General features: G+C 35.5%; 1 protein-coding gene across 1 annotated transcript in view; it reads left to right on the top strand.

The window, feature by feature from the left end:
- LOC102832847 (disintegrin and metalloproteinase domain-containing protein 18-like) overlaps positions 1 to 10,639 on the top strand; it is a 197,331-nt gene that overhangs the window by 141,823 nt on the left and 44,869 nt on the right. The window contains exon 12 of the mRNA XM_006859991.1: positions 2,808 to 2,991. Within this exon, the coding sequence (XP_006860053.1) occupies positions 2,808 to 2,991 (184 nt within the window). The remainder of the gene's footprint in view (positions 1 to 2,807; positions 2,992 to 10,639) is intronic.

The following is a 10,639-nucleotide window of genomic DNA, read 5'->3' as shown; positions in this document are numbered from 1 at the left end:
TTTTTATTCCATCAATTCCTGTTGCTTTGTTCTTTGGAAATTCCTTCAATGCACCTTTGACTCCCTCCTTCAGTATCATTGGCTCTTAATTATATGCTACCTCTTGAAATGATTGAACATCAACTATTTCTTTTCAATACAGTGACTCTGTGTATTCCTTCCATCTTCTTTTGATGCTTTCTGCATCATTCAATAATTTGCCCAGAGAATCCTTCAGTAACAAGTTGAGGCTTGAATTTTTTCTTCATTTCTCCCAGCTTGAGAAATGCTGAACGTGTTCTTCTTTTTGATTTTCTGACTTCAGATCTTTGCACCTTTTGTTGTAATATTTGGCTTTATCTTCTCAAGCTGACCTTTGAAATTTTCCGTTCAGCTCTTGTATCTCCTTATTTCTTCCATTTGATTTAGCATCTCTATGCTGGAGAGCAAGTTTCAGTGTCTTTTCTGAAATCCATTTTGATCTTTTCCTGCTTTATTGTCTTCTTAATAAATTTTTGTTTTCATCTTGTATGATGTTCTTCATGTCATTCCACATCTTCTGGTCTTCAGTCTTTAGTGTTTAATGTATCAAATTTGTTCTTCAAATGATCTCTAAATTCAGGTGGGATATATTCAAGGTCATATTTTGGCTCTTGTGGACTCGTTTTCATTTTCTTCAGCTTGAGTTTGAATTTGCATATGAGCAATTGATGGTCTGTTCCACAATTTGCCCCTGACCTTGTTTTGACTGATGCTATGGAGCCCTTTCATTGTCTCTTTCTGTATATGTAATCACTTTGATTTCTATGTATTCCATCTGGTGAGGTCCATGTGTATAGTCATCTCTTATGCTATCTAAAGAAGGTATTTGAAATGAACAAATTGTTGGTTTTGCAGAACTCTATCATGTGATCTCAGGCATCATTTTCTATCACCAAGGCCATATTTTCCGACTACTGATCCTTCTTCTTTCTCCCAACCATTGCATTCCAATCACTAATAATGATCATCACATCTTGATTGCATGTTTGATCACTATCAGATTGAAGAAGTTGGTAGAATTCTTCTATTTCATCCTCACTGACTTTAGTGGTGGGTGCATAAGTTTGAATAATAGTGGTATTAACTGGGCTTCCTTGTAGGCCCATGGATATTATACTAACACAGACAGTGTTGTACCTCATGACTGATCTGGATATGTTCTTTTTGCCAATGAATGCAAAACCATTCCTCTTCAATTTGTCATTCCCAGCATAGTAAACCAAGTGGTTGTCAGATTCAAAATGGCCAATACTAGTCCATTTCAGCTCACTAACGCCTAAGATATTGATGTTTATGCATTCTATTTCTTTTTTGACAATTTCTAATTTTCCTAGATTCATACTTCATACTTATTCTGATTATTAATAGATGTTTACAGCTGTTTCTCTTCATTTTGAATTGTGCCCCTTCAGCAAATGAAAGTCCCAGGAGCTTTTCTCCCACAAGCTTTACTCCATTCACATCATCACCGTCAACTCTACTTTCAGGAGGCAGCTCTTCCCCAGCCTCATTTTGAGTGGCTTCCAAACTGAGTGGCTCATTTTCCGGCTCTATATATGACAGTGTTTCTCTGCTATTCATAAGGTTTTCAGTGACTAAATATTTGGAAGTAGTTCGTCACTCTTTCTTCCTAGTCTGTCTTTGTCTGGAAGCTCATCTGTCACCTGTCCACCATGGGTGATCCTGCTGGTATTTAAAATACCTGTGGAATACCTTCCAGAATCACAGCAACTCACACATCACCACAGTACAACAAATTGACAGACAAATGGTGCCACTGATCTTTTTTTTTCCCATTTAATATTTGATGACTTCCAATTTTCCTAGATTCAAACCTTTTACATTCCACATTTCTGCTTATTACCGTTGCAGTTTTGTCTTTTCATTTTGATTTATGCCCATTAGCAAATGGAGGTCCTGAAAAGCTTTGCTCAGCCCGTGTCATTATGATCAACTGTACTTTGAGGAGAACGTTCTTCAGTCATATTCTGAATGTCTTCCAACCTGACGAGCTTATCTTCCAGTGCTACATCAGACTATGTCCCACTGACATACAGGGTGGCTATGAGTTGGAACCAACCTAATGGCACTTAACAACACACATAAGCTTTTTAGTGGTTAACCTTACAAAAGTAGTCAGACTCGCCTTTCTTTTAGTATCTTAGTCTAAAACTTCCACTGAAGTTCCTCTACCATGGGTGACTGGGAAGTATTTGAAATACCAGTAACATTGCTTCCAGTATCACAGCAATATGCAAGTCAGGTCACTATGGTACTACAAACCGACAGACAAATGGTGGTCTTAAGAGACTGGAAAAGCTGTACCAGCTACAGAGAATGGAAACAACATACATATTTGTATATATACTTTCTATTGTTGTTAAGTGACTTCTTATAGTGATACTTTGTAGGGTTTCCGGGGAGTGGCTGGTGGGTTTGAACTGTCCATATGTAGCTAGCAGCCCAGTGTTTATCCTATAATGTCACATCAGGACTCGTACACTATATGTAGTATATGTAATATTGTCAAATTACATTGCTTTCCTAGAAAAAAATTATATTTTTAGAGAATGTTAAAGATAGGTAATATAAAAATCAAAATTACATTATATTTTACTTTATCTATGCTGAGGAATTTAATAAACTATTTCTTGTTAGCTATTCTTGTCATTCATATAATTATGTGTGGGATCTCCATGTCTCAGAACCAACTTGATGGCAAATGGTATTTGGATTTGATTTTATTAAACAACTTTATCTATCTCAGGAATATTGTTTAATTTTAGGCATTCGAGTGGTATCAAGATTTTTAGCAACTGTAGTATGCATAATTATGCATATTTTATTTCAAAATTTGAGCCTAAATGTCTGCAGAACTTTCTCCATTTGCAACCATTACATAAAAATCAAGCATTGTGTGGAAATGGGATTCTGGAACCTAATGAAGAATGTGACTGTGGCAATAAAGAAGTGAGTAATAAAATTAAATTGAATTTTTATGCATGCAATAAAAAGTAGTCATAGTACTTATGAAGTAATATATGCAGCTACATTTTCTAAATATATTCAAAATATGAGATCTTTTGAATTTAGCAAATGATTAACTCTTGAAGACTTGATTTGTACAAATTGTTCCCAACTATGCTAAGAGTTCACTTTAGAATATATGAGCTAAAAGAAATTTTTTTTAATTCACAACTCAGTTCCTAACTCATATAACTTATTATATATTCTTCAAAATGCAGTTTAAAAATTTCTATTTTTTGTGGGATTTGAGAATGCCAAAACATTATAATTAATTCCTCTTAATCATTCTGAAATATTCCTTCATATCTGTTTCTCAATGATTAAAACTTGTTTTATGCCTTCATTTCTAAATATAGAAGTGCAGTCTATTATAGCTACACTAAGGAGCCTTGGTGGCCCAAGAGTCAAAGCTCTTCATTGCTAGCTAAAACATTAGAGGTTTGAACCATCATCTGTTACAGAGCAGAAAAACATGACAATTTACTTCCTTAAAAATGACAGCCTTGGCAACCCTATGAAGCAGTTCTATTCTGTCTATAGTGTCACTATTAGTGACAATTGACTGAATGGTAATGGTTGTTTTTCTTTGTTTGGTTATGTTGTTTTTTGGCATAATTACATTAACCAAATATACAATACACACTATTCTCAAACAAGTAGGACCATGTATTTATTATAAATATAAGAGTTTATGATATTTAGCAATATCCTTCTATGTAAATAATTTCTTAATGATTAATCTGTAACCTACAACAATAATTTCTTATTCTCCTATAAAATAGCTGATCACTACATAGCACACATTATCTATTAAATCTAATAGTGTCTGAATAAGTTGTGACCAGCTATTTAAAAATTATATTAATCAGTGTCCATTCCTCAAAATAAAACACATATATACAAACATGCATGTTTCCACATACGTAAATATAGTTTTTCTTATCTTAAGTGTTTCAGTGCATCTCAGTTTTCTGTTAAGTTGTATGTGCACATCCTTCTTTCTCCTAACCCCAAATTTAGTGTCATGTCATTTATCTAGTTTTTAATGAAGACTAGAATAGAGCAACACATTTCACATTCTGAGTTTCCACAACTAAAAGTTGTAGGTTGATTGACAAGTATAGCACTTGTATCCACTGAGCAAGTCTTCACTATTTCTGAAAAGTGTTTTTACTGAAAACACCTATACCTGAGACTTTTTGCTGGTGTTCTTCCACTGGTCTCAGGAACATGTTTAGTTCACAAGAAGAATGGGTTCAATGTGCTTGGGAACTAATGAAAAGCCTTCAGTTCATTATGATAATTAAATGGTAGATAAAGTCCCAGTTTCCTTTCCCATTATGAGGAAATTGTCTAAGGAATGCTCTGCATCACAGACCGACAAACTATCACCAGTGAGCCAAATCCAGTAGAGTGAGATTTTTGCAAATAAAGTTTTATTGGACTGCAACCCTGTCATTTCTTTGAATATCATCTATTACTGCTTTAGTACTACAACGGCAGAATCAAATAGTTACAATGGAGCCTATAGTACACTTAAAACTGAAAATCAAGTCACTAACCATTGTCGGTTTGTTACACTATGTGGTGGCTTATGTGTTGCTGTGATGCTGGAAGCTATGACACTAGAGTTTTAAATACTACAGGGCCATTTATGGTCTACAAGTTTCAATGATGCTTCCAGACTAAGACAAACTAGGGAGAAAGAGAGGCATACATATGAATAATTACCCACTAAAAACCAGATGAATAGCAGGGCAACGTTGTCTGCTACACTACCTGAAGATGAATCCCTGAGGTTGGAAGGTACTGAAAATATGAATGAGAAAGATTGACCCCTTAAAGGAGAATTGATCTTCATGACATGGATAGAACAAAACTTTGGAACCTTTATATGCTGACAGGATACTCCTCAAAATGAGAGGCAGCAGCTGCAAATATCCATTAATAATCAGAACATGGAAGGCATAATGTACAAATCTAGGAAAACTAGAAGTCATAAAAAAAATGAAATGGATAACATAAAAGATAGATACCCTAGATATTTGAGAACTTAAATGGGTTGGTATGACCATTCTGAATCAGACATTCATATGACTATGTTGAAATGACAAATTGAAAAAGCTGCCTTCACATTCATCATCAGAAAGAGCATTTCAAGATCTATCTTGAAGTACAATACTTTTTGTGAATAGAATAATCTCCATAAGTTTAAAAGAAAGACCAGTTAATACCACGGTTTTTAAATGTACAAACCAACCACGAAAGACAATGATGATGAAATTGAAGAATTCTATCAACTTCTTTGAGTCTTGTAGTGGTGCAGTACGATAAGCACTTGACTGCTAACCACAAGGTTGGCAGGTTCAAACTCACCCAGCTGCTCCTCAGAAACACTATATAGGATGGCTATTAGTACTAATTTGATGGCACTTAACAACAAACCTCTTCAGTCTGAAACTGATAAAATATGCTATCAAGATGCATTAATAATTACTGGTGATTGGGATGTAGAAGTTGGAAGCAAAAAGGAAGGATCTGTAATTGGAAAATATGGCCTTCGTGATAGAAAAATGCTAGAGGTCTCAGCATAGAACTTAGCAAGATAAATGACTTATTCATTGCAAATGACTTTTTCAACAACATGAAAGGCAACTTATACACATGGACCTCACCAGATGGAATACTAGAGTCAAATTGACTATACCTGTCCAAAGAAATGATGCAGGAGGTCAATATCATTAGCTAAATAAAGACCAGGAGTCAGCTTTGAAACAGACCATATATTGCTCATAGGGACTTTCAAGCTAAGGCTGAAGAAAATTTGAACAAGTCCAGAAGAGCCAAAATATGACCAGGACTATGTCCCACTTGGGTATAGAGACCATCTCAAAAACAGATTTGATTCATTAGATGCCAATGATTGAAGACTGGAAGAATTGGGAGATGTTATCATGAACATCAAACATGAAGAAGGCAAAAGGTCATTTAAAAAGACAGGAAAGAAAGAAAAGAGAAAAATGGAGGTCAGAACAGATTCTGAAACTTGCTCTTGAATATAGAAAAGCTAATGCAACTTTCAGAAATGATGATGTAAAATATCTGAACAGAAAATTTGAAGGGCTGTTCTAGAAGAGACAGTTAAGTATTACAATGCAATTTGAAGAGAACTGGAGTTTAAAAAGTAAAAGGTAGGAACATGGTCAGCATTTCTCAGGCTGAAAGAATTGAAGAAAATATCCATGCCTCAAGTTGTAATAGTCAAAATATTGAATGACACAAGAGACATCTAAATAAGATGCAAGGAATGCATAGAGAGTCACAGTACCAAAAATAATTTATCCATGTCCAATCATTATAAAGAGTCCTGGTGTGGCACTGTGGGTTAATGCACCAAACTGCAAAGCCATTTGAACTGCAAGGTTGGTGGTTCAAACTCACCAGCTGCTCCCCGGAAACCCTGTATAGGGTCGCTATGGGTTGGAATTGACTCGACAGCATGTAACAACAACAATCATTATAAGAGGTAGCATATGAACAAGAACTTATGGTATTGAAGGACTTAGCCCAAGAAGCACTGAAAGCACTGGCAAAAAAAAAAACAAGGCTCAAGTAATTAATTAACACAATTTGAAATATTTCAACAAAGGGATGCAACACTGTAGAAACTCACTTATCTATGCCAAGAAATTTGGAAAACAGCTACCTGACTAACCAATTTGAAGAGATCCCTATTTCTGCCATGCTAAATAAAGCTGACCCAACAAAATGCAAAAATATCAAACAATATTGTCAATATACCATGCAAGTAAAATTTTGTTGGAGAAAATTTAAAAATGGTTGCAGTAGTACATCAAGAGGGAACTGCCAGAAATTCTAACTTGATTCAGAAGAGGACATGGAACAAGGGATAGCATTGCAAACATCAGTTGAATCTTGGCTGAAAGCAGAGGATATCAAAAATATGTTTACTCAATTGTCCCTACTTTTTCATTTTTGATCTTTATAGTTCTACCTTTTACATTTAAGTCTTTAATCTATTGTTTTTGTATATGGTTTGAGATCATGGGGCCTATTTAATTTTTCTGCAAATGGATATCTAGTTTTGCTAGTACCATTTGTTAAATAAAATACCTCTTCTCAATTTATTATATTTTGCATAAAATCTTCAGCTTTATATGAAAAAGAAAGAGACTCCAGATAATTGAAGAACTACTAAAGAAGCAGCACAGAGTAGGATATCTCATACTTCCTAATCTCAAAACATACTATACATTACCATTTATTCAAAATAGTCTAGTATTGGTTCAATAACAGACCCATAGACTCTACATAGAACAGAATTATTAAAACAGAAGTAAATCTATTCTCGTATGGACAACTATGGGCTCTTGATGTGGCACTGTAGGATAAGCACTGGACTGTGAACCACATGGTTAAAACCCACTAGCTCTTCCTTGAAAACCCTCTACAGGTTTGCTATGAGCTGGAACAAATGAAACAGCACTTAACAACAATAGTCATATCCACCACTTGTCTATCACTTTTTAAAACTGTAACTGTTTGTGTGTTGTGATGCTGGAATTGTGATGCCACAGTGGACAGATTTCAGCAGAGCTTCCAGCTAAGACAAATAGAAAGAAGGAGCGTTAGACTACTTGTGAATGGCTAGTCAATTAAAAACTCATGAACAACAATGGAACATTACGTAGTGCCAAAGATGAGCCCCTCAAGTCGAAAGGCACTTAAAATACTACAGGAGAGGAACTGATCTTAACAATATGAATAGAAATAAAATTTGGGGATCTTCATTTGCTGATAATGCATAATTCAAAATGAGAAGAAACAGCTACAACCATCCATTAATAATCAGAATAAAGAATTTAAGAAATATAGATGAGGAAAATAGAAAGTTGTTAAAATGAAATGGAATGCATAAAGTTTGATATTGCAGGCTTTAGTAAGCTGAAATGGACTGCTGATGGCCAATCTGAAAAGGACACATGGTTTACTCTACTAAGAGCCAAACATTGAAGAGCAATCATCATCAAAAAGAGTATTTCAAAATCTTCCTTGAATTATAACACTCGGTGGTAGGCTAATAGCCATATATCTACAGGGAAGACAAGTTAACATCAACATTATTCAAATTTACAAACCAAATACTAAAGTTAATGATGATGAAGTTGAAGAATTCTACCAAATAATTAGTGTGAATAAAACAAAATATAATTGTATTGTGACTTCTGGTTTCTTGTGTATGTGTAAAGAGCTTGGAAGTCATCATTGTTAACCTTACAATAAGAACAAATCTGAAAAACATTTCTTAGATGCATCAAAGAATAAAAATCACAGGGAAGATCATTACCTCAAAATTATAGATATAGGAGACACAAAGAATCATAGTTTTTTAAAGAGGAATGACCATTGCTGGAGCTAGTATTTGTTGATGTTGTTGAGTGCCTTTGGGCCAGTTCCGACTCATAAAGACCTTCAATTGTGTTTCCAAGGAGCTGCTGATAGGTTTGAACTGTTGACTTTGTGGTTCACAAAGTGCTGATCCTACAGCGCCACACCTGGAGTCTGGGGAAAACATTAGTTAGAAGTATTTAAAGAGTAATTAACTCATTATTGAAGACTGAGCATGGACTACCTTTAGAGGGAAAAACTCCTGTGTGCCAAGACTTAAGTGGTACAGATGTGCACACATAGTTTCATGAATTTTGTTTTGTTGTGTGCTATCCATTGAATTTCAATTCCTAGTGATCCTATAGAACAGACTAACACTGCTCTGTAGGGTTTCCTATAATCTTTATGGGAACAGACAACCAGGTTTTTCTTCTAAGAAGCCCTGGTGACTTTAAACCACAGACATCTCAGTTAGCAATGAAGTACTTAACCAAGGTATCACCAAGCTTCCTTTCATATGCAAGTTTTACCTAGCTTTAAATTAGAGGAAAAGATCTTGAAATTAGATCTTAAAGTACATGACAAATGACTGATTTTCTAATAAATGTTGGTTCATTGTTAAGTTCTGACTAATGATTGATTCTGACTCAAAATGATACTGTATAGGGTTTCTGGGTAGTGAATAGTGGATTTGAATGGTTGACTTTGAGGTTCAAACTGACCTTATGGTTTAGTGTTTATCCTACAGTACCACACAAGGACTCCTTAAATATTAAAAATATAAAAATATTAAAGAATGGAATAAATGAAATGTACTTATGTGAAAACAATATTTGTTTGTTACATTACATTATTATCTAATTTTAGTAACCATCATTTAATTGACCCTCATTTACCTTGTTCAAAAAATAACTTATCCTTAGAATTTTCATGAGCAAAACAGGAGAAAATGTAATTTTGTTCTTTTTATTGCCTAATTTTAACTTTAGTCATGAAGTGGAACTTCTTCCTAAGCAAATCAATTGTAATAGGCAATTGGAGAAGTTAAAGTTTCTCCTAAAAATTCAGATTTTTTTTTTTAAGTATTATGAATTATGTGATAGTTTATATGGGAGAATATTAGTTTTACATTCATCCTATCGTATATCATTTCCATGCCATGGTTACAATCCCCCCCATTCATCATCAACCAACCAAAGGGTATACCATGCAAGCTTTCCCCCTTGGTTGACAGCACACAGCCCCTCTCCCTCTCTGGGTCTGAAGTCCCCAGCTGCTTCATCCCTCCATGTCATTGTCTCTGCCTCTATTTCTGGCTTCACTGCTTCTCTGGGTAGGGTCCTGCTGTCCACTCTTCTACCTTGGTGGTCTCAGGGACCTCAGCTTTAGACTGCTAAGTTAATCACTCCCTTCCTTGCTACAGAATGTCTACCTTTACATTTCCAACCCTCACAATCAGTCCTGATAACAATTATTCACTATTGTATCAAAAGAATCCTATCTGCATTTCATTTCATCAGCCCCATCTAGACAGATTGGATACTATTTAGTGAAGATTCTACCTTCCTCCACGCCCTCTGGATCTAGATTTCCTCTTGAGAGCTTGTAAGCCAGTCACTTCTTGCCTTTGTAGCCTCCCCCCCCCCTTTTGGGTAGCCAATGTCCAAGTTGCACATCCCTGTCTAATCTGTGTATGGAGGGGTGGGAATGATCCTTGCTGTAAAGATTTTTTCCTTCATTTGAGCTACTGCATCCATAGGTGTAAGTCAAGTTCATCAAATTTTTTTAATCTTACTCTTTTTTTCCTTTTCTTTCTTTTTCTAGTTGAATTCTGATCATCCAGTCATTGATTCAAGGTCAAGTGGGTATTATCTGTAAGTCTGGATGTTCTTGTGCACACTCCCTCTCATCTTAACACTTCACTCTCCACTCTAGTCCTTTGTGGCTATGTCACTGACTCTGAGCCCGTGAATCCCCAGGTCTTGCCACACTACTGGCCAACCAGGTCTCCACTTGGGTTCACAGGACTCTGTTGAACATTGTAGGGCTTAGCTCTCAGCTTCATTGCTGTTTTTCTTCACTTCCCCTTATCGGTGACGAACATGGTCACCAATCAGAGTATGTATTCCCATTGAGTCTTAGTCTTGGAAGGGGGTTTGCTTTGAGGGGACCCGAACACTTG

Source organism: Chrysochloris asiatica, unplaced genomic scaffold (genome assembly GCF_000296735.1).
Source record: "Chrysochloris asiatica unplaced genomic scaffold, ChrAsi1.0 scaffold00035, whole genome shotgun sequence".
NCBI classification, from domain to species: domain Eukaryota; kingdom Metazoa; phylum Chordata; class Mammalia; order Afrosoricida; family Chrysochloridae; genus Chrysochloris; species Chrysochloris asiatica.
The sequence above is the reverse complement of the archived record's forward strand: the minus strand, read 5'-3'. Positions and strand labels throughout refer to the sequence as shown.